The 25,178-nt window shown below is 38.7% G+C and overlaps 1 protein-coding gene across 5 annotated transcripts in view; it reads left to right on the top strand.

Annotated features, from left to right (window-relative positions):
• SDK1 (sidekick cell adhesion molecule 1) overlaps positions 1 to 25,178 on the top strand; it is a 432,949-nt gene that overhangs the window by 195,221 nt on the left and 212,550 nt on the right. For all 5 annotated transcript variants that reach the window (XM_026116143.2, XM_064520166.1, XM_026116142.2 and 2 more), the window contains exon 6: positions 21,440 to 21,573. In XM_026116143.2, the coding sequence (XP_025971928.2) occupies positions 21,440 to 21,573 (134 nt within the window). The remainder of the gene's footprint in view (positions 1 to 21,439; positions 21,574 to 25,178) is intronic.

Raw genomic sequence — 25,178 nt, 5'->3', positions numbered from 1 at the left:
GGCCTTGGCATATGAATGGGTTTGGTGAGTAGGATGGCAGCTGGAAGGGAGTTCTCGTTCCGAAACGTACCAGGAAGCCAAAAGGTGATCTAGGAATCTCGGCTGAAATTTCGGTAAGGTCCTTTGCAGCGCCTCGGGTTCCTGGGATAGCACAGAACTTGATGCAATTTAAAGCGGCTTCAACGTCTGCTGAGGGAGGCTCTGTATGGACGTTGCATATTGGGACATACGTTATCTGCAGTGACACTGCACAAAGAAGTTCCTTACACGTCCATGTTTCTAACTTTTCTATTCTATACCACTATTCCAAGGTATATATTTATATATAAATATATACCTGAGAGAAGCCAAAATGTGGAGCAGGAGGAGACATAGGTGAAGTGATGCCTCCCATCCCCGGTTTCCTGGTCCTGCCCTCCTCTGCAGTATATTTAGCTATACCCCTGGGATGCTGCACGACTGACCAGTTATCTTTTAGAGTAGAGCAGAAATTATGCTTTTCATACACTGCAGAGGACAGACAGGCTTTTGGACTGGCAGGATTGTGGAGGGACAATAAGTTTCAAAACAACAGTAATGGAAAGTAAAATGTTAGGAGAACATGGAAAGTTTGGCTTATTGCAATTTATGACCTGTGTCCTGTCAAAGTAAAAGCTGAAATGCCTGGCAACCATAGAAAGTGCAATACAGGGGTTTTTCTGTTGAATTCTGCATCTATTCAAAATTCTTAGCCATCTGAGGTTTTCCAGAGACAAGGTGAGTTCATTCAGGAATGAGCCTAATCCTGCACTTAAACTGAAGAGAGAATTTACTTCCAGTTATTGGTGAAAAGGTGCAATCCATGCAGCACCATATGTGGATTAAAGGGGAAAAGGCAGATAGCTTGATTTTGTTACAGTAATAACATCCTGGCTTGTCTCTAAGACCAACTACGCGTTTGCCTTTCATCTGTGTGCTCAGATCAGTATCTGTAAGCCAAAGCAGTAACTTGAGCCTCTTTACAGAAATCTTCTCTCGTGCCTGATATATCTCTGCTTCCAGTCTTGCAGTTGAAATCTTCTCAGCACCTTTAATACCTCTGTATCGCAGTGGCAGCATGTCGATGGCATTGGTCTCGTGGCTCTTCTCTTAGAGGTATAGGACTTTTCTTCTGCAAGTAACTTCCACAGAATTTCCAACCTTGTTCTACCTTATTCTTGTTTTAAAGTTCTATTTAAATCCTGATGCTTGTGCAGAGAATAGAAAATGTCTCCTTACATGCACATCACCTTTCAGTGCCACTTATGCAGCTGTTTGCATCTTTTGAATTTCACTTGTATGTCCAGTGGTCAAGTGAAGCTGGGGCATTTCATTTAGGAGAACCAAAATTTGGCTTTAATCATAGAAGACATGATTGCTATTTTCCTTATTTGACAAGAAAAATATTGCAGTTTGCCATTTTTATTTATGTCTTTGTCTAGGAATTAGATTAATTCATACTATCATATACAGACTGCCTACATACACATATTGCTGTCAGCTTGTATGAATAATAGAAGAAGGCAAAAAAAACCCAAACATTGAATCATACGCTTGTTCACTCTCTTTTTGAGCAGAAATTATTACTTTGTTAGGCACTGGACTCAGATTCAGAGTTTAGAAACAAAATAATTATTCTTCCATGTTGGGAAAACAGACTTTCTCGCTCGTATTAGTGCTCTAGAAGGACTTTTTATATCACACTTAAGTGAGCTTTCCCTGTGAAACTTTATAGCACATAGGTCGGCTCCTTGCCCGTGGAAAGTTCCCAGTGATGGTCTCTTTTTGCATTAGGTGATGAATGGCTCCAGGAGGTATGCAAAAATTCCTGGTCTTTGGGTTTTCTAACTGAAATGAGTGTCTTTAATCAGGAGCAATAGTTCTGAGAGAAGGTTTGCACAGGTGCCAGGGCTTCACTCTCATCTGCTAGAATTACTTCTGCAGTATTGCACATAGTCAACTTTGTGCATAGATAATTTACTCTGTGATTTCTAATGATTTGACCATACTGTTGTATTTATTAAAGCTAATATATATTGTAAAATGCTACTGAGAACTGCAGTATCATATCTCAGTTTAAATTTTGCTAAGGCAGTTTGGTTTTCCTCTATCTGTTTTGTGTGTGTGACTGAAAAATAATATCCTCCTATTTGCCATTGTTAACACTGCATTTTTTTTTAATTCCAAGTTAAACCAGTCTGTGGGTTTTATAGTCATAATGCTTTGTTTGTATGGTGGTGCTAAAAATACTTTTTAAAAGGGAACAACAGAGCAGTGGCACTGACTATATTAAGCTAAGTAGTTTAAAAAAATAAATGCAGAAGAAAACTGTTTATTCAAGCCCTTACAGAGAATGGACTGTTTAAATTTATTTCCCACACTAGGAATCTTTGAGTACTGTCTTTTCAGCAGCTCAGTTGCAAACACCAGAGAGTGAATTGGAGTGCTTCCACTTGTGAAGACCCAGAACAGTCTTATCACGGGAGATGCTATGGAATGCATATGTTTACCATGTATTGTTTGAATTTTTCTCATCTGTGAAATATTTGATTTAAAAAAAAACAAACCACTCATCCAAGGCCTTATTTTTGAGAGTCTCTAGAAGGACAAAGCAAGCAGTCTAGATTATGGATATATGCTATTGCTGTTCAATAAAAGTAATAGTACAGAAGTCTGTGGTAAACAAAATCATACAACCAATTCCAATATCAGCAATATCTAAACCACAGGAAGTTTTCCAAGTTTTACCACTGCTAGTTATCTAGTGTATACATTCGTATTCCTGCCCTTTATTGCATGGATTCAGAATTGCTTAATTGATTCGTTGTCTCCAGAAAGCAAGCAGCTAATGAAGATTTTCTTATCTCGCGGAGCCAGTGCTTTTGAAAAAGAAGGATCCCGATCTGGTCTGTCCTGACGCCTTGGAGCTCTGAGTGCTGTGGTGTGCTGCGTGGTGGCAGATGGGGTATTGTAGGTGACTATACATTTCTTTTTCATTAGACTTGGACGAATAAAAGAGGCCAAAATGAAGCAACAAGTTGGAGCTCTTATTTTCAAAATCAGAGGAAGGAGAGAAATCAAATGTATGGCTTGGTGAAAAAATAGTTTTTCTGTATTTTTAATCAAATGGCTTTCATATCAGTGTGCTGCATAACGTAAGAATTAGTTCTCCCGTTATGTATCTACTTCCTGGAAAGTCCTGATAACAAAGATATTTTTAGAGCACTACATTCTCAAAATAGCATACTTTTTAGAGTTCTAAAATAATGTTTATGCCATTCTGTGAGGTATAAGGAAATGTTTTACAGAAACAAACAACAAAGAAATTTAATTGTGAGTGCAATGTTCTGCAGTCAAGTATTTTAGGAAGGATAATGATGACATTGTTTTGTTGAAGGTATGATTTAAAAAAATCCATTTTTCATTCATTTTCATTTACAAATATGTATAAAAGGATAGTATATAGTGCTTATCGTTGCATAAATATGTAATAAAATTCTTGTGCTGCTTAAGATGATGATTAGATCTGTTAAACTTTTATAAATGGTACACACAGTGCACCGGGCAATACATATGTTATGAACAGTACACACATTACCAAACATTATTTAAAATATTCCACAATTATCTGCAGGCCTTTAAATATCAAGCACAAGAAGACCACGTATTGTGCTCACCTCGAATATTACAAGACTGTAAAATCCCATTAAATCTTGAATCATTCATTGTGTTGCAGAAATCCATCTGCCAGACAAACGGCCACCGCCGTGACCCGCGGCAGTGGCACTCGCTGGGGGACAGCAAGACCTTGCAGATGAGCCTGTCCTTGACCGCTGTGTTCAATAGCCTTTTCTTAGCACGGAAAAATTCCCGTTCGTGGCCCTAGTTCAATGGAAACATTATTGAGGAAATTCTGCAGGGTGCCAGACTGCTGCGAAGGGCCCCTCTGTATGCATTTGCTTGCTCCGGTTGCACCGTCCTGCTGCGTGTTTCTCCGTGCGTGGACTTGGCACTAGTGTTTCGTTCATACCTTACCTAGCTGTTTCGGAGGGCTGTGTTGCTCCCTTGCTGCATTTTGCTGACATCCGCTTCTGGATGTACCTATAAAGGAGGTTTATCAATGTTTTAACTTGTTTCATAGCTCTAAAGGAGAACATCAACTTTTCTTTTTCTTTTAGTTGGGGGAAACTGGTGGTGAGGAGGCCACTGCCAGTGCTATGGAGCTCCGTCCTTGCCGTGCGCTGCTTCGTCAAGCCGTAACTGCAGAAAGCAATCACGTTCTCTTCCCGTGTCTCCCTGCCTCCCCGCGTTGCCGAGCCTGGGGAAGGAGGGAGTCTGCCTCTCCGGCCAGGGGCTTCCTGGTGCTGCAATGACCCAGGTGGCAGCAGGAAGCTCCCACTTTTTTTCGTTCCCTTTTTTCCGGTCTGGAGCAGTATGAAGCGTGGGATGCAGAAACCTGTTATTTTTAGCAAGTATTCAAGCAAGCACCTTAACTGCTTTCTCAGGAGCTCCCAAGGTCGGAGGTACACCTTGGGACTTTTCCCGAAATACCAGAGTCATCCAGAAAGGGAGCTGTGAGCAGATGCAGCAGAGAATGCAGCAACTGCTTGGAGCACCATAGCTGAACTGCTCGCAGAGACAAAGGAAGGTGGTGGGAGGCATCTGGGGAAGTGTGGTCAAGCATGGCTTAACTTAGTTTAAAAAAGTAAGGTATGCATTGAGGGGCTTAATTTAGTTCATATTAATTTTGTTTTTAACTCAGTATCCTTCCAAGGCCACAAACCATAACCCGAGGATCAGAAGTGCTCTCCAGCCAGCTGGAGTGCTAGAGCATTCATTGTTGCTGGGATAATAAAATGAAAATCAGTTATTATAAAAAACAGGAGAACATCATAGTGCTTTTGAAAACAAGCAATCTTTCAAGTTTGTTATATAAATAACCATCCCTCTTACTTGATCTCATACCTTAAGTATTTCTTAATCAATTGGCCAGAGTTTATCTAGGGTACATAGACAATCTTGGAACTGTTAGCAGTTATCCTTGAGAATTAATACAGAATATGAGTTTGGGAAGCCAGAAAAGAGGAAATACATAATGTGTGTTTTTAAGAAGGGGAAAAAGAAGCTGGGAAATTAAATGCCAGTCAGCTTACCTTTTGTTCCCGGAAAAGTACTGTAATAAGCAACCAAAGCAACTAATTCTAAGCTCCTGAACAACAAAAAAGGTTCAAATACTTATTTGTCAGGAAAAAGAAGTGTTAAACCTTCTGTGATTTGGTAGCAGGCTCTGTGGATGGGAGTGGAGCAACAGATACCACGTATCTTGATTTCTGCAAGGCTGCTGATGCTTCTCTATCAGTCGTAGGAAAGCATGGCCTGTTAGCAATTGCTGGATGCAGGTGGCAAACTGCTTCGAGAAGAGTTACCGGCAGCTCACTGCTGCGGTGAACGGCTTTGTGAGATCTTCAGGAGCTCCCATCCTGATCCTGTGAGCCAAGCAGCAGCCTTGGAAGCGGTTTCTGCTTTCTTGAGTTTGTCGTTTTAGTATTTGGAAAGAGTATTTGTAAAGGTTAGTATTTGCAAAGAGGCAAATTTTAAGTCTAGCCATAAACATTATTAAGACAGCCCAAACTGTGGACAAAATGTTAAATAAACTCCATTAAAATGTCCATCTTTCTAGTATAAAAAACATCTACATCTAGCTGTTGTGCTCTCCACCCAGGTAAGGATGCAGTGCACAAGATGTAATAAATCCCGTGTCAGTATTTACTACACTAAAGCCTCAATACATAGGGAAAAACTCACAATTTATCTTCCATCTATATCTTTATACCACACTGGTAACTATATACCTGGCCCCTTTTATACTGCTTTGCATTCCAATATCTATCTTCTTTGTACTGGCTGACTATGTGGTTTATTGAACATAGTTAAGTAGAAACTGTTTTATCCTATGTTGACACTTAGTGAATCCTGCTTCGTTCTAGTTCTTATTGTAGCAATATATCATTTTACTTGTTACTAGTGAAGTATTTTTGCCTGTATCTGGAGCTTTTTAGACTACTTTGATATCTGCTACAACTAGTATATTTGCAGGTTGCTATTTATCTATATGTAAGGACTACAGTATGGTAATACAGAACATAGCTGCGGCCGATCACTAGAAGGTTGCATTTTGTTTTCTTGACATCAAGGTGATGATTGGTCAAGGCTCTTTTATTGAAAAGAACTAAAAATTGATATGCAGTGGCTGTAAACACATATAGTTTCCAAAGCTTTGAGATTTGAATTTGCAGAAGACTTGCAGAATGGTGTCCATCTATTTCAACTGCAGACCCTTAGGACAAAAATTATGTATAATTTCATCTTAATGCATGAAAAATACCTGTATTTTAAGGACGTTAAGAGCTCTGAGTAAGCATATAATTATTAAATATTCACAGTGTACAACATTTAATGGGCACAACGTTGAATATCCCAAAGAATAATGCCATAATTATAGCTCTCTTAATAACTATGTTTTATTGTGGTTTCCTTACTCTTTTTGTACCACAGTTGGTATAAGCTTTTAAGCAGATGCCTTAGTTTTGCCCTTTGCAGCTTATAGGCCGATCACTGCTGTGTTGATACTGCCGCCATTGTCAGCTATTCAGCAATCTCATTTTTCTTTTACTGTTTTGGCAGAGAAGAACTGCAAAGTTTTTAACCTTCCGCTTGCCTGCTCCTTACTTGGCTGCTGGAAGCAAAGCTTAAAGCTTCAATAGGAGAGCAGGCATGTCCTCAGTGGTAATACCTTTTCCTTCTCCCTAGTGTTCTTGAAGCAACTGATTATTTAAAGAATGAAATGCAGCCAGTGTAAGGACACACATAAAAAGACCAGAGTAAATTATAATTTGAGTGGTTTCTTTTTTTAATTAACATTAGCTTAGTTTCCATAACTCAAACCTCTGAACTGAAACTTGTAGATATTTTTTAATTCAGAAGCTATTACAGTTTTTAACCCTGTAAACATTTAAGCACATGAATGACTGCCTTATTTAGTATTTATATTATGATGATTCCCAGAGACTGCATTAGGAATCAAGCTTCTATTATGTTTATGAACATTTGCAACAGGGAAAGTTTGTGAATTTTTTATTTTCCTGTATGATGAAAGACAAAAAATGAATACAATAAACTGGAGAGAGCACATGGCATGAGCAAGACAAAATCTATGTATTAGTGCAATAAACAGTGGTCCCCAGTTACCTTACTGTTTTCAAGTATAAGCTATGAAAGACTTTTGTATTATTTTCAGGAAAAATATTTGTGACTCAGTTTGCGATGCATTTGTTTATGGTGGTTGAAGGATTAATTGGTCCCTAGAAGAAGGGAATAAAAGATAGAAAAAAGATTGGTCCTGAGAAAAGCTTAATATTGGCCCAGACCTTTATTTACCAATACAGGTAATACTGCCAGCAGAGAAACGTATGCAAGCTTTGCTTTTCTCTTCTGACATAAGGATCCTAAAACACTCCTTTTCGCTTGGTTAAAAAGCTGTTTCATCTGAAAAACCTGTCCTGTTTCATTGCACGTGCTGTTTTCCTAAATGCAAAAGACAGAATGTCTCATGTTGGATTTCAGGCACTTTTAAAGTTTCTGAAAGACTGATAGTGAAAAAGGTTTTATGAAGTTCGAAGTCCAGTAAAAGCTCAGTGGAGCTGCAGGGCTTTCTTTCCCAAAGGCACCGAGGTTTAGATGCTGACTGAAAGGGTTTTTGTACCTGAGAAGTGCTCTGGAAGTTAGAGGCATAGCATCTCTGTGTCCATGAGGCTGGAAAAATGTAAGGAGGGCTTTGAAGAGGAAAGAATGTGGTATATTTTTACAGTAGCTTTTCACCTTTCACCAGAAAGAGTATGAAGTAACTTTTTGAAGATACATGTAATGATTAAAGAATATTATAGAGGTTATTCACATATTCAGGTATTTGCAGAAATAGCTTTAGAGGAATGCACTTTACATGCATACAGTTGCATAAATTTGCACAAGTCTATCGTTTGTGTTCACAAGTATATGAGGATTTGGTGAGGATTTGGTCCCACAGCTGGAAAACAGGGGCTGCTTGGAGAGAGCGACCAAGGTGGAGCTGAATGCTTTAGGGCTGGAGGCAGTGAAGGAGAGCAGCTATTAAAGAAGATTAGGGAGTTTTGGGGGGGACGCAGGAGGGAACTCAGGGACATGAGATGCAAATCTCTGGGAGAAAAAGCCTCATTAGTTCTGCTACTCGGAGAGCAGCATGTTTGTCTCGTTAGCGTCAGGTGCTGCTTTGCAGCACAGCCTATATTTGCACTTCTGAAGTACAGCGTAATAGAGCGGCTGTTGTTTTAATGCTGACTGGTTGGCCTCTCCAGCGCTTTACCCCATTTCGGTTTAACAACCAGTGTGCATAATTTTGCATTTGTTGGACCTACAAGTAGATGTTTGCAGAAAATAATGCAAATGTGGAAGTGTTAGGAGTAGGGAATTACAATTGTGCTTCAGCAAATGTTTTATGTCCTTTTTCTTTAAGTGGATTCTTGTTTAAAAACAATCCTAAGGACCTGCTTTAAATTGCATTAAGTGGATGAAGTATGGTTTCAAGCAATAAAGCATTGAAATTCAGAGCTGTGGGGTTTACTCATCCATCTTCGCAGGTCACCTTAATGTCACCCTTCACACATTGCTGCGGGCTCCTGTAAGTGGGTGCGCTGACGATTTGTCTCAGGCTTGGGACAGCGTCACGTAGCCTGAGCAGCGCCGGGTGCACGTGTGCAGTCACCCTGCCATCACGGGCTGGAAGAGGGTCTGCACCTGGAAACGGTCGCGGGGGGTGGAAGAGGAGGCTTGCAGGTGGCTCAGCAAGGCTGGTAAACCCCTGCCTGGTTTGGCTGTAAAAAAGAAGCTTTAGGTTCTTGTGAATGTACTCTATGTTGATGTTATTCTTGCCATAGGAATTGCCAAAATACTCTTTCGAAATGTCCTTGAGGCATCTAAGATTCTGCCTATGCAACAACAATAGCTACACGGGAGGATTCCCAGGACTGAAGTGTCTGGCTTTGGTGGAGAATTTTTTCCTTCAGTTTTCTGCACTATTTGCATGGGGAGTTTCTCTGAACTGACGGTGCCTCTGCTCCTTTGGGAGGGAGATGGTGTGGAGATGGTGCCCGTGGTGGTGGTGCTGCTTCGGCTCCTGCTGGGTGACCGGCGTTGCCCTCCGGAGCCGTCCTCTTCCACTGCTGCCCAGCGGTGAAGGGGAAAGGCACAGGGAGGAAAAGGTGTTCATTAATTCCACTTAAAGATCATGAATGCGTCTGAAACCAGAACTCTGAAATTACCTGCGGAGCAGTATCATTAGGTCTTCAAATTTGATTCTGTGATTACAACAATCCCTATCTTTGCATATAGACTACTAACTTACTTGAGACGCTAGGGAACAGAATTTAAAATACCTGCTTCAAAAACTCAGGCGGTTGGATGAGTTGAAGGAGGAACTTCAGTACTTGAGTTGGCAGAGGGATCAGTCAGGAAGCAGATCTGACACATCTCCTGAGATGCCCATCTGTGGGCTTCAGTGTGTGCGTGTCCTCTCTCCTGCTCATTCTCATACACTACTGCTCATTTAAAAATGAGCCATGCCATGACTTTTTTTTTCCCCCAGTGGTCTCTGTTACTTTGCACAAAGTGTACAGAGATAAAGTGTAAACTTCCATGTGTGGAGTAGCTCTGAGCGTGTATACCTCTGCAATTGTTTTAGCTTTGAGGAAAAGAAAAAACACAGTCCCTGGGTAGATGTTCGGCTTCTGCTCCATGTTAAACATCAGGCACTTGCACAATGTGCTTGTGGGTGCCTCAAAACACCAAGCTACTATTTAAACTTATTTCTGTCCTTCGTACAAAGATTCTTATTAGCAAATAAGAATTTAGCTTACTAAATACTACCAACCTGCAATAAACCATCTTTTAATTGGAAATAACTATCTTTTTATTTCATTATTATTGCAAAGTTAATTATACTTGGCGTGGGTGGTAATTTCCCTGATAGTTTTCTATGATTCTGGAAGGGCTGTAGAACAGCCAAATTCATGACTTAGGTGCTAGTTTTGTTAGTGAAGTATGTAGGATTGAAAACAAAGTCTACCTAGCCACTGCCTTGTTCTCCATCTCCTGTTCATTAGGTCTGTTTTGAGGCTTCATTCTGAAGTTCGTACATCTTGTTATCATTGGCCTCATCTGCTCTGGCTGCGGTATGACCATTTTCTGTCATTCTTCTGTATCACATTTTCTGCTTGTCAAACTTAACCTGCTAACTCCTACTTCCTGAAGCAAAGTAGTCTGCCACATTTGTTTGAGTGTTGCTTCTGTCCTCCATTATCTTCCGAGTTCGGTGACAACAGGATTAAGAACTTGGAAGTTAAAAATCTAAAAGTGCATCTCATTAAAGGGATTGGCTGAAGGGGCTGCGTCTTTTCTTTCTCATTAGCAGTCTGTTCATTCTGTTCCCTTTCCCTATCTCCCCGTTCCCGACACGCTCAGCTTGTAATAAAAGTTCGTTCTTGAATGTGAAGTGTATTAATGCACCTGGGAAAAATATGTACAGGAAGGAACTGAATTTGTTTCTATCTAACCTGAGTAAGATATAATGGAATGTTTCATTGTTTATCTGTACAGTAATAATCAAAGGATCCTTTCAACATTTGTAAGAGTTATTTAAAAAGATAATGAAGTAAATGTATGTATTTGGTTATTTTCAACTGGAAAACAGTCCCCTATTTTAAGTTTATGTCCCTGCAGCCAAGCGATAAGGGCATTTTAATGTTTTCCAGCATCTATCTTTCCATTTTAGTGTGTTGCAGGATTAGGGGATAGCTGATGCTGCTGTTACGTAAATGTGAGCAAGTAGAGAGCCTCATTACAGAGCGAAGTGGATAATAAGAGTCAGTAACTGAAGTGAGGGAACTGTTGTGTCCACTGTCCATTAACTCGGTAATAGCACCTCTTCTCCAGACGACGGGTTTCACAGGGAGCAGCGTTTTGCTGCGTCGCAGGAGCAAATCCCTAAAATCTCTGCAGCAGAAATGTCTGCAAGTAGAGAGATAAATATGTGAAGACAGATTGCAGTAAAGACTTTGGGGGCATCGGAGGTTTGCTGTTCTGGTCTAACTATTATGTAGAATTACTTGCATTGGCAAGATGCTGAGCGTTCTGTTCCCAGCCCTGGCAGTAGGAGCCAGGCTGCTAACGCGCAGGCATGTTGTTGTCTTAGGATTTGTGAGTTCTTTTGCCGTGTAACTTATAGCTGAGTGTTTCTTCTGCAGTGAAAATAAAAATACTCCGCAAAGCATATTGTAGCCATAAAATCAAAGAAACAAAACTGCATCTACTGACAACAATTCAGTGTTTCATTTGCCTGCTCAATAGGCACGGTGTTTATGGATCAGCCAGCAAATGCAAACAAGGCAGGCTCTCCGGCGCACCGTCCCTATTGCTCTTCATTAGAGACAGCATGTGAGGCTTATGGTTTCCATAAGGTGAAAGGGAGTTGAAATTCTTTGCCGTCTATGTTGCCTCTGGGAGTGTTTTTAAGGTAAAGTTGCTGTCATTCCACCGAAGGAGCGGCAGCGTTTACTGCGCAGGTTTTGGCCTTCTGACTTATTTAAGCTCTACAACCAGAAGCCCTGAATATATGTTGCTGCTTTACCATGCAGAAATTTGTGTCGTTTGACTCAGAAGTCAGATGAGCAGGACGTCCTGTGAACACACCTGTCGATTGATTTAGTGATTTAGAAATAAATGGAGTTGAGAGGTTACCTGTCTTCCTGTTTTTGGCAACACTGCCCAAGTGGAAAGCAAAAAATCTATATGACCTGTTGCTCCTCTAATCATGCATTATTTACATTCCAGTTGGCCACCAAACTCTTCTTTTATGGGTTTTAGAGTCAAGGGCTGCAACCTGCTTTCAAATGCAAAATACAAATGGATCCCAGGAGGGAGCTGTAATTCCAAATGTCTAAAGGCTATCTTCCAGAACATTAAATTTTAAAAGATGCTAATGTACACATTGAAGTTTGGTGGATTTTAATATGCACAGTAATGCTTTGTGTAGGAAGAAGAAATCTTGATAATAAGCGTACTAAAAACACCTGGCTATGGAACGCCCCTCCTTGTCATTGTATGCAGATAACTGTGTGCTGACATGTTGTCTGGGATGTTGGAGAAAGGGGTGGTTAAGTGGTTAGGTTAGATATAATTGCAGCTCCATGTTTTAGTCTGTTACATAACCCACCTCGTCACTTAGACGCTTTCCACTTTTCAGAACTCTGTGGCTTTGCTATGCCACAGCTTCATGTGTGTTTGCCTCATATTTATGGCTAAATGCTATTTCTCCCCATTTTTCCTGTGATTTTCTTGTATTATTTTGTAACCAGTACAGTGTAGAAGAGACTTAACTGACTAGATAAAATGCTATAGATAGAGAAATATTTTCTAGTTCGTTACTACGGTCTGTTTCCCAAAATATTGATGGGAAGTCATTTATGGATAAAAACCATAATAAAAAATGTCACTGTGATATCTTACTCAGTTTTCTAGGTTTTTTTTTTTTTTAATTAATCTTGAAATCTTCAACGTTCTGCATCATATGGATGTTAAACTTTTATCCCACTGCATGGCCTACATATGATAGAAACAGGGAGCCACCGCTTTCTTTGAACTTTCTGCTGAAGTCCCACTCGTTTATTCTTTGGGGTTTTTTAAATTGAGGCTTTCTTTGTTTTACTGTCACTAATTTAAAGCACTTTGAAATGTTTGCATTAATGGCATTGAAATAAAGTAGGTGATTGACTGACTTGAAATTTCTTCTCCTATATTGTTATTTTCAATAAAGAACTAGGATTTTATGGAGTCTATGGTAGACACGTCTATTACTAAATGCATTTGTATTCAGTACGGATTTGTACGATTAAAATGTAGGGGTTTCTACTGAAAGTAGTAGTACAATACCACAAGTTGCTAGAAGATTGGTGTTTGGAAAGCAATACTCGTCTGCCCAGTGTGTATAATTCAGGAGGTGTTAAAGCAGTTGAAAATGAGAAGACAAGAAGTTGCTTTGCCTAAAGTCATAACAAAACATCTGATAGTCAAACTGAAAAGCAAGAGGGAAGAGTAGAGAGTATTAAGACTTAGCACTTACATAATCCTCTACATCTTTTGAGTGCTAGCGATATTAACTATTTAAGCCTCTAGATAAATTTTTCAGGATGAAAAGAAATACGTATATGTATTATCCTCTTTCTCTCTTGGCAGAACAAATAGACCAAAAGGCTGAATAACTCACCCAAGGCAACGTATCACTGGCAAATCACCGAGATATACTGGGTTCCCAGGCCTGTGCGTAATTCATGCTGTGTAGCAATAGTGTTTGTCTTAATGGTGTGCAAGTAGAAATAACCACACAGGATCCCTACTTTGATGTCGATGACAAACCTAAGACACTGTCTAATAAAATTGTACAATCAATTTGCAGCAATAACGCAAATGCTTGTCTCAGCAAACTGCAGAACTATACATGGATAGCGTTGTATTAATCTAGGCTGCTAAATCTTTAATTATCTTTCATAATAAAACTTGTCTGAATAAATTGCTCTATCGTTACCCAGTACTACTGTTCTTCATACAGATGACAGCAGTAGAGTTGGATGCTTGGATCACTTATTATGTTCCACCATATCCCTGGCTTTTGTTTAAGGATTTGGGACTATTAAAAGGAGAATTAACGGGTATGAAAAATAATGAATGTTAATGTTGGAGCATTACATCCACTACTGTTTCACAAAACAAGTGTGTAATAAGTTATGGCAGTACAAATTTTCCCGTTCATGATACTTGCCCATTTATTTTAACATATTTGTATACTGGGTCACCTAATGGTGTTGAACAAATAGGTTGTCTCTGTTGGCATTTTTCTGACTTGTAGGACTATTGGGATAAGTTTGGGTGTAATTTTTGTAAGCAGTATATGTTTTCTGGAACTAGAAGTAAAATGAAGCTATTGGCTCATCAGCTGTAAGTACCATCCTCTTCAGGTCTTCCACAATGTACCATTTCATCTTCACCGGTGTGCAGCTACCAGTAGGTTTCATGAGCATAGCCAGATGATTTTTGTCGAAAAACACTGCCTACTCAGTGTATCACTGTATCAGTTTTACATGTATTTATGTACATGTATGTAGCTGTAGAAGAATGACTTGGCTCAGATGAGAAAATAGGCACAACTTTTGGGGGAGAGAGACTTGCTCTGACTCTCCCACAAATTGGAGATTTAGTTCCAAGCTGTGTGGATACCTCAATTGCTAGGGTAGAAATTTTCGAGTCGCTGAGACTAGAGATGTTTCTGCAGAACAGCCCTGCCAAAACCTTACTCTCGGCTGCCCCTATGTGAAGATGGCGACAGCCTCCAATGGGAGACGTGGGAGGCAAAGGGAAATGACAGAAGTGGTGCTGAAGGCAGACTCAGGGACTTGAATAAACAAAGTTTGGGAGTGTCAAAGTAGACAAAGTTATGGCATATATAAAATTTATCTGTTAAACACGTGAGGAGGTTGAAGCTTCCTTTCTGTCACTGCTGAATAATTGATCATCTCTTCACTGTGTTGCCCTGTGGCAGCGACGTGTCGTTGCTAATTTGTTTTACATTTAGTGCAGTTCACCATCGTGGCTTGCATTCATTTTTGTTTCAAGTATACATCTCAGTGAAATAATGGTATGAACATACATTCTTCAACAGGAAGCTCTTTAATACTTGACTACAAACCATAATATTACATACTACTATGCTGACACATTTTATCAGAAGTGAAGACGCAATTTCAGGACACCACAAGTATTCCTTTCACAGTGAAGGAAGAGGAAAAAAAAGGGCAAGAAACTTTAATAATAAATTCAAGAAAAATGTCATAAAGTGGAGCCATATTCATGTCTATTTGTATTGGAAAATTGGACTCTGAAATTCCAAATGAGTACAAATAGCCTTGTGCTTGCTGTCAGTGAAGTCAGTCAGCTATGCAGAGCAACAACCTGTGATACTCTCTAACTGCAACATTTGGTTTAAATAAGCCATTTATATTTAAGAATTTCTACTATTCCTTTTTCCGGTGGTTGCTAGCTGTGTCCATAGCAAGGGGATAGGGATGTTGCAAGTGGAGTTCAATGTCTCGATTATGTGATAAATTAGGGAGAAAAGAAAATAGATATTATATTTACACACAAATATCTTGAATGCAGGAACAGTTTTTTAAGAAGGAGAAGAGAGTTGAGAAAATTAATGTATTTTATTCTGTATCTTTGGTTTCCACTATTGACTGAGACTTATATTATATTTTATCTTGAAAGTCTGGACCTTCCTTTTAGTTTGAGGACTGCCGTTGCTGGAGTAGCACATCTAGGCAAACATTCATCAGCGTGGCTCAGTGAGCTGACACCTGAGCACAGGCATGACGAGTACTGGTATCAGCTAGACTAAGCCTTTGCTGTTTAAAATCAATGATAATGAACAAACAAAGGAATGGAGTTTTCTGATAATAATTATGTCAAATCACTTGCTTCTGGATTAGTAGCATTGTCTCTAGAACAGAAATTGCTCCATATGAGAATAATTTTAAATCTGTGTTTGGGATATATGCATCTGAGCATCTATTTTGTGAGCTGCTAACTCCACAAAATAAAAGTAAGCTTTTCCAGCGGTGGACTGCTAATGGTTTTATAACAAGATTCAATAGTTGATGGCTGTGCTTAAATCTGAGATACTTCTTTGCAGCAGCCATGTGTGTATATGGAGCCAGTTGTTAGGATTTACTGTTTACAAATGCAGATTTTCTTAATCTTCTCACGTATGTCATGTTTTCTAGATTACTCTTTGGGCTTAGGGTATTTTGTCTTCTGGAGTGATTTTTTTTTTTTTTTTAATGCTTATTTATTTCCAAAGTCTTCCGATGATATTTCTGTTTCCACACCATGTTTGTGTTTTTTCATACAATCATGATGCTATTGATTCCTAAGACTTCTGCCAACACCAATGTTCTCCATCCTATATCTTTGCAGTCAATTACTCCATCTCAAATATAATGTTTTGAACTTGTTTTCATTGAATTGCAAAAGTCAGTATTACAGAGTATGTCTTGAGTAGACCTTGATCAGTTTGAATTTTCATGCTGTGTTCCAGAGCGTGTGTGACATTAACAGTAGATTTACTAAGTGAAATCTATATTCAGTTGACGATGCCAAAAATATATTCAATAGTGCCAGATCAAAGAGAGTCCCTGTAGATTGCTGCCTGCCATAGCATTCCAGGACCATGGATCATTCTTTGAGTATGGTTTTCCATCCACTTCTGCAGCAATCTTGCACTTACTTTACCTAGAACATGTTTTACAGAATGCTTTCTTGAAGAAACATGAGAAATCATGTCAAGAGCCTTGCCAAGCCAAGATCGCACAGGCTGCAAAACCACAGCTAAAAATAGGGAAGCCAAACCTAAAAATTAGATCCTACCTGGCTTTCTGCTTTCCTCCTGGAAATGTATCTGCCAAAATCAAGCAGTCAGCTTTCTCTAAATGTGTCGATAGCTCGTCTGCTTCCCCTACCTGATAGTATTCCACTGTGCCTGGCAATTAGAGCTTTTTCTTCTTGTTTTTGTTTAAATTTGCTTTGCTCTCATGACTAGAAATCCCAGTCATTTTCTGGATTGCGTGTTGTGCCGTGACATAGAGAAGCAGTAGTATTAGCTAGTGTTGGCTGTAAAATCAATGCATTGATTTGTATAGTTTTACCTAATATTCATCAGCTGGGTAAAAAGAAAATATTATTCAGGTTTCAGGTATATTATTACTGCAAATCAGCTATCTATTAATACAAATTTTATAAGACCGATATCCAATCACAGCGCATAGTGCTCTGTTGCTATGAGCATATTTTACTGTAGCAGATACACTAACACTTTGCTCTGGGAGTCCTAAAAAACATGGACTGTTAGCAGAAGATATGTATTTAAATAAAACTTTGGTTAATAATTTGAACTCAGAACTGGAAGATGCATGGAAGATGAAGGCCTCACTCTGTTAAGCCAAGTTTTGCTACCCAGAATCAGGATTTCACTTAAACAGCTGTGTTTTTAACTATGCTATAGCTGTGTATTTTTCAAAAGGGGGAAATCCAACTGGAAAGTCCTTTAGTAATTACATTGTTATTACTCCGTAATCTCTCTAGTTCCTAGTAATGTCACTGTTACTGTGCGATATCTGGCTTGTGGAGGAGGATTGGCTCTTGCTGTGTAATGTGAACCAAAGTTTTTAGAGGAGAACAGAGATTTTCTAGTTTATCTTGTAAAGAGGGATTTGATAGTTGTGTTAGTTGGAGGTAACGTTGGAAAAGAGGCTTTGTGATGGCCTTTTTATTAAAATGTTGCCCTCTGGTTCATGAACAGATGGCTGTCTTTGCAGAGGAGGCTTAATCGGTTAGTCTATGGTTTTCATTTTATTACAGTGATGCATTTGTAAGCTAGTATTATCTGTTTATTGTGTAATCTGGTAACTAATAACCTGAGAAGTATCTTAACTTTTAAGAGTTATCCACTTACACTATAGAGTAGATTTTGGTATTTTCTATTAATAATGGCGTTTCTTATGAAATCCACCTATTTAAGATACTGCAGAGTGCATTTTCAGTGTTTTAATAAATGATCCAATTTCCAGAGCTGGAAAAGTTTATTTAACTGCAAAAACATTATCATAAATGTCTTAACGATGATACCCGCTTTAGGAAACTCTTTTATTTATTTCTAAAGGCCTGATCTGTGTTCCACTGATGTTAATATAATGTCTTCCCCATAATTTCTGTACGCTTTGGGTCAAACTTAGAGAAAATATTTGCATGAGTTTTGTTTAAAGTATTTGGACAACTGACAATTCTGCAGGCTGCAATTAAAAAGGCCCAGAACATACCTCGGTGCTTCGTTCTGGCTGAAATAAATGGAAGTCATGAAAACCTCATTAGGTACCTGTCTCCATCTTCAGACACTGAAGTACTTTTACATATCCAGTTCTTTTTCTCCATCATTGCTTCGTTTTCCCATCCCGTCCGATCATATTCTTTTGGTCATCGTAGCCGTGGTGGTTAGTGTCAGAGGCCTGGCTGCCCTTCGCCTTCAGATCCATCTAGTCTAGTCTGTGGCTGCTCTTTGTGTTAAAGATACCATTGAGACACTGGTATAATACCGTAATACTGAATCCGCTGTAATAACTGCTTTACCACTCATGGATGCGTACGTTTGTATATTGGCTGCTTTTCTCTGCAGGCTTCTGCTGAACTCTGGAGATACTTTTTGAGTTCTTTTATTAAAATATATGATTTTAAATGACCCTTTCCCTATGCTTAAGGAACCCTGAGGAATCAGTCTGCTTGCTGAACTTCCCCAGTCTTGAAAATGTTGATCAAATTAAGCTTATTATTACTTTAAAATAGCAATATTTATGTTTTTCGTAAATTCTGTACTGGGTATGAATTACTGACAGATCAGCTCCATCTGCTGCAGTTGTCTTCCTCAAATACGCTAGTAAACCAAACAGCCGGGAATCAGATTTTCCTTAGAACATTAGGGTGGTGCTGTCATAATTTAAAAGTTATAACAGACAATGAAAACAAACAATAAATCCAGGAAAATATGCTAAGCCAATTTGAGGGCTGTCTGTGCAGCTGTTGTGCAAAAAGTGCCTGTAACCCTGATAAAGGCTGGGCAGTGAATCTTGAAATGGTTTAGAAACATTGGAATTAATGAGTCCTTAAAACGTGAATAATTCATTTTCCTGATGCACATGGCCATTTAGCTCTTACTTGATAAAAATAAAACTCCTGGAGTCTGCAGCCTCCAAACTCAAGTGTTTCACTCTATACCTATCTTTAGTAACTGAAATTAAACACTGAATTTTTCTCAGAATTCTGAAAAGATATCAGTAGCTCAGCTTTGGTGTTTAATTTAACATTAATTTGACTATGTAGTCGATAATCCAGAAGAATTGTCCTCAGTAATTTCTTTCTTATGTCTTGTAACTCTTATTTTTTTGGACAAATAAATCTTAAACTTTTCATGCTAATTTGAGCATGGAATGTATAATGCTTAGCCATATTGCAGTGATCTCTCTCAGTTCAGATATACATACTTGCATTCATATAGTCCTTGAAAGTTCATTACGTTTCACCCATTAGCCTTATTTTACTCACATTCCAATGAATATTTTTGTATATTATAATTCAGTAAAATCTTAATTTGAAATAGTCTTAATAAATACATTTTTAAATGTCCTTTGCTCTTCAGTAGTGCATAATGATTACAATGGTTTCATTCTCCCAGTTTCTAGCCAATTTAATACAGATAGTAGCAGTGTGCATCTCATTAGTATTAAAAGATCACCCTTAAAACTTTTGGGTACAGCTGCAGGTGGCATCAGAGCAATCTGAAATACATTTTAGTATTTTCAAAGAATCTTTCTAATGCTGCTTTCCTTAGAACTACAGAAGAAGCACATGTAAAAGTCATTGTCTTTTAGTATTCAATTATTAGTGCTTCATTGGAATTTTACCTTTATTTGCTTTATCAAATGTCATATTAATTACATTTTATATACACACACTCTGTAAATCTAGCACACATTTTCTTTGATTAATTTTCTAAGTCAGTTAAGCTAGTACAGGTTTATTCAATACACAAGAAAATTTCATACTGGCATATTCCTTATAGGTTTTAATAAAAGCTGTCAGTTGAGATAAAATAAACAAGATCTGCAGCTGGTGTACAATGACTGACTTCAACAGACTTGTACCATTATCAGAGTTGAAAATCTGGCCTTGTATGTTTTTCAGGAGATTTTTATTTATTGGTAGCTACTAATGGCTTTATCAAAGTTCAGTGTTCTTTGTATCTGCATTAGAAAATCAAAGCGATGTGAGTAAATCAAATGCAGCGTTTGAGCGTGGTTCAAGTGGAGGCCGTTATCTTCTCATTGTCATTTTATATGCCACCTCTTACACATAAAAACTAGCATGCTACAGTAGGAATGCGTTTTTTCTCTATTGCTTTAAATGTTTTTCAAAAGCAAAATAGTTGTGAATTATTAGCGTAACCACACCATGCCAAAAAAGGAGGAGACATGCAGGAGTGTTCCTTATTGACTGACTGGTGTGTGAATACTTTGGCTTAGCACCCGGCTCTTTTTGAGGACTATTGATGTACGAACTTGTTTCATCCTGTATAATGATTTTGCATGTTGTGCTCAACCTCATGCTCAAGGATATGTGCAGTAGCACAGCTGAACTCAGTGGGGCTTCTCACCAAGTAATGCAAGCAAAGGTACGAGTTTCTTCTTCCAGGTCTTGCATTCAGATCACCAAGTTTGTGCCTGTCCCAATCAGCATTGAAGTGTCAGCTATTTGCTCCATGGGCTTTCCATGGAGCTTCACGTGTTCTCATTTATTCTCATGTGGTTTTTGAGCTTCTTGTTTCATGTCCGGTTAAGCCCTGAAACTTTTACATGTTGCCTCTAGACTTAAACCTTTATCTCATATTGTCAAGAAAAGACTATCCAATACATGTAAAATGCAAAGGGCAGAAGGATAACAGTAGCCTGCAAGGAAGTTTGTGGGGATGTCTGTTAAGTAGCAGCCCTAAGCGAGAGTAAGCTTGTGTTAAACAATGACATTTATGGACTCCCTCTGCACTGCACCAGCACTGACTATGGGACTGTGCTTTCCTACCTGCTTTAGAGTAAATAATTTTACTCTTCCCTCCCTATCAACACATAGCTTCTCATCTGTGTATATTAATTAGGCTCTTACTTGTCTATGTTTGTTGTCTGTGATGTTGAGATAATTACTGATGCCATAAGTACAGAAAGTTAGCCTTCTAAGGTTTTAGTGCCTTTGATTTCTTCACTGAACTAGGTGTTATTCCCTGAGCTCCAGGCTTTAATAGGTTAGCTTTCAGTAAAACTGTCTTTGCAGCAAACTGGTGTTTGTCAGGATCATCAACCCATAACTATGCAGTTTGCAGCCTATAGGTCTGTGTCATTTGCCATTCGCTGTATAACTTCTTATTGCCATTTAAATTTTTCTTGTTTCATATCTTGTAGCTTTCTGTGTGTCACCATAAAAATCTTACACAATCTAAACAGAGAAAAGTCCCAGAAATGTCAAAGATCTTAAATATTATTTGTGAATGTGTTTGAAACTGGAAGGCTGTTTTGGATACCCAAGCACCTCAATCTAGATGACTGATGAAGATTGTACAATTCTGTCAAGTCTCTTGCTAAATGAATACCATTCTTCTGGTTTTAACACAATCTTTTACTTTCCTAAATAGAGCCATAACACTGGAGAACCAGCTGGTGATCCTTGCAACATCTGCAACAGATGCAGGAGGCTACTATGTCCAGGCTGTCAATGAAAAGAATGGTGAGAACAAGACAAGTCCATTTATTCATCTCAATGTAGCAAGTGAGTATCCAAATCCCTGAAAATACACTGTGGTACTGAGGTCACAGAAGGTATTCACAAAAGTCTGCCCTTTAAAAAGAGCCTTGCTAGCAAAGGGTGCGTGTTTAGAGGAGGTCAACTCCTCCTGGTTCGTTTGGAGTACACTAAACTCCTTGTGCAATCAAAGGGACCTAAGGGTGCAAATAGCACCTTGACAAATCAGCCTCAAAGCTGTTTGATGCTTTATTTAGTGCAATTCAGGTAGATGATGGTATCCCTAGAGGTTTCTTGTGAAGTCATGATCATAACTTCTTTTTAATGCAGGATTTCATAATACATTGTTTTGCATTGTGCATAAGTAAACAAGTCACTCTTTTGAGTGCAATTTTATTAATGAATCTATTCCCAGTCTATGACATTATTTTTACCTGCAGTTATCACAGAGTCCCAGGGAACATGCATTTCATTATTATTTCTTACTATTTTACATTGCAAAAACTGTGTTAACACTTAACATTACAGAGGCATTCCACGAGTAGATTTTACCGCAAAGGAAAACAAGAAGCATCAGAGCAATGGGGTCAGAAAGATGACTGCACACTAAATATATTAACATGATTATCCAGCAAAAATGTGCATATGTAAGCTATTGTAAAGTATTCAGCAAATGTGTTTGTATGATAAATCAGTATTCTGAACATATAAAATAGTTTGACTCCTTTTCTAAGGCTATTTCAGTAAAGCTGTTTTTAACGTAGCAGTGAGGCAGAGATTGTTAGTCTGCTGAGCCAGTGTGGAGACTTTTACATATCTGACCACAGAGATAAGAAAGAGATGACTGAATAAATTGTCTGTGACACTGGCAGCGTTGCTGGCAGGCCACTCTAGTGGTTTTGATTGCTAGAAGATGCAAAATTCTGTGCTCTGGAGCAATCAGCATGATGAGATGCCCAAGACCTTTTGATCCTGGAAATCATCCTTAAGTTTGAGAAAGGCCACAGGGCTGGGATCCGTGGAGCAGCACAGCTGGGAGCCTGGGTTTCTAGGCAGGGAATCTAGCAACTCTGTGTTGGGAATATGCTGATGTTTATCAGAAGTTCATCAAAAGCAAGGTGTTCCTCTGAAACATTTCGTTTTTGACAAAACATGATTTTCTGATAAAATTACTGATCAGATATCAAAGAAAGCTGTTCTTAAGCAACCTATGGAAGCTCCGTCAGTGGAGTGCGGGGTACCTTGTGTAAGGGGTCACTTGGGGCAGGATCAGGGTGGTGCAGCAGACAGCAGTAGAGACGAGCCTGTGTTTTCTTGCAGATGTGTTTATAAACACGTGAAGTAGGCAATGAGAGAAACTGTCCAGGTTTTTTTGTTTATCTTTCTGAAGGGAAAATATTCCAAATCCTTTTGTGAGTTTTGGCAGTACTCTGGCATGTAGATTGTAAACGTTATTAATTCTGACGGTATATGAATAGGTTTGCTAACATTTTAGTTATTTCATTTATAAAGCAGGTTTGTATTGTTTGTATTGTGTGCCCAATAATATACTTCCCACTGTAATTTCATATCTTAATTAATGTCAGAAATAGTCTGTGATCATGCATGCGTAACAAGTGCTATGCAGAACAGAAGGTAATATGGGCATATGGAAAAGAAAACTTCTAAATGCATGCTGACTTGCTACCATGAATGCAAAGTCTATCTAGAGTGTGAAAAATAGAAATGATTAAATGGATAAAAGAAAATGAATAATGAGGCACGATGGAAAGCCAGATATGGATTTGCTTGTTAGGATGGATATTAGCCAATGAGGTTTTAAATTGCCTGCATGATAGCTATGATTATTAATACTATGTGTATGTTGAAGAAGGGCACTTGGCAATAAGGCATTACAGTATCTGTAAAGCAGATGAGCTTAAGATGGTCATTCTGAACTTTGATCTGAGGAGGAAAAGAAACATATGTGATACATTAGATAGAAGTGAATAAACCTGCTGGGTCCAATAACAGAAAATAATCAAGCAAAAATATGGTCCTGAAGCAGTTTGCAGGGGATGGTTGCAGAAAAATGTTATGTTTTGGAGGACTAATAATGAACTCCAGCAAATGGCTGGAAACATCATTCTTAAAGGTGCTTCCAGGTCTGGAAGATATTGTGTTGAATTGTCACTGTCTGAGTCGTATCAGGTGTTAAATGTGATGACACAAGTCAGTTTCCTTTAGGACTTGTATAAAATAATCAAAACTAATAAACCCTAAATTTAATAGAACAGATTAATTAAAATCGAATAAGTCAGATTCTAATAAACAGTGTTGCAAGTGAAATGGTATATCAAATCTCTGTGTGAATGCATTATATATTAATTATTGAGTACAATCTAGCTACATGGCTAGGCACACATATTGCCACTTTTGTCAAGGGCGGCAAAAGAAAAGAACTATAGATGATTCCCATGGCAGTCATCCACCTTGAACACACTGTTAGAGAGATGCACAGCCTATTATTCCTTGAAGGACATCAGAATTAGACTCTCCCCAGCCTTTAGGAAAAGCAAATTTGCAGAGTCAAAGCCTGACAGCTGAGAATGCCCTAAGATTTGGTGCCTGTTCTGGGCCCGAATACAAGACCAATGCCAGGATAAAGGTATGGTCCGAGAGGTAAGCCAAACGTGAGCTATAGGGCCTTATACTGCAAATTAAAGTCAACATGCTGAATTGTGGCTGGAACTAAACAAAAAGTTTGAGCTATGTGCTAAAACTGTCTTCCATTTAATGGCTGTATTTGACATGTGTTGGATAAGGACTCTTGAGGATGGTCCTACGCAGAACATGGTTCAAAAATCCAGTCTCCAAGCCACAACAGCAGAGAATTCTGTACTAGGGATCTGGGTATTAAAGGTAATTAAAGGCACTTTTTTGTGTCAGTAGAGCACATAGCTGAGTGAGTCCCGAACTCGACTAGAGAGGTGCGAGAGTTAATATATCACTGAGCTGTAGTGAGCTTATTCATTTCTTAGATCTTTTCATTAGAAAATAATATTTAAAAGTTAAATCTTTATCATTCTTTCCTCTTCCTGTTTATCCAGCTATAGCTTTGGTGACAATGTCTTAACCTGGGCCTTAGTTCTTTAGGCTTTTTTCTTTTTCCTTGGCTGTTCTCCTGCAGATACTCTTCAGCACAGATGGTCTTCCTAAAGACGTTGGTTTGTCAGGGGGATAAAATGACATGCTTCTGATCTTACCAGTGTTGGCAGGACAATTAAAGATAAAACTGTTCATTAAAGTAAGGCCATCATAAAACTCTGATATTTCCTTCAGGGCCATACTCCTTATACCAGCTAAATTTCTGTGAAACTTTGCCCCAAGCCTCTTTCAGTGGTAAATGGAACGTAAGAAAGTAAGAAGAATGGTAAATGGTATTTTTCTGCAGTTGGTGGTACTTACACATGCCAGTGGTTTGGGGCATTTTGAGGGGGGGCTTTTTGTTTTTGTTTTTTTTGGTTTTTTTTTTTGAGATTCTTGTTGAAACTCTAGGGATTTCTAGTATATAAGTACGGAATTTAAGAAGTGTAAAAAAATACATAAATAACCAGAATCATAGAGAGCTTTTTGTTACTGTAAAGAACTGG

Source organism: Dromaius novaehollandiae, chromosome 14, assembly GCF_036370855.1.
Source record: "Dromaius novaehollandiae isolate bDroNov1 chromosome 14, bDroNov1.hap1, whole genome shotgun sequence".
Lineage (NCBI taxonomy): Eukaryota > Metazoa > Chordata > Aves > Casuariiformes > Dromaiidae > Dromaius > Dromaius novaehollandiae.
The sequence above is the reverse complement of the archived record's forward strand: the minus strand, read 5'-3'. Positions and strand labels throughout refer to the sequence as shown.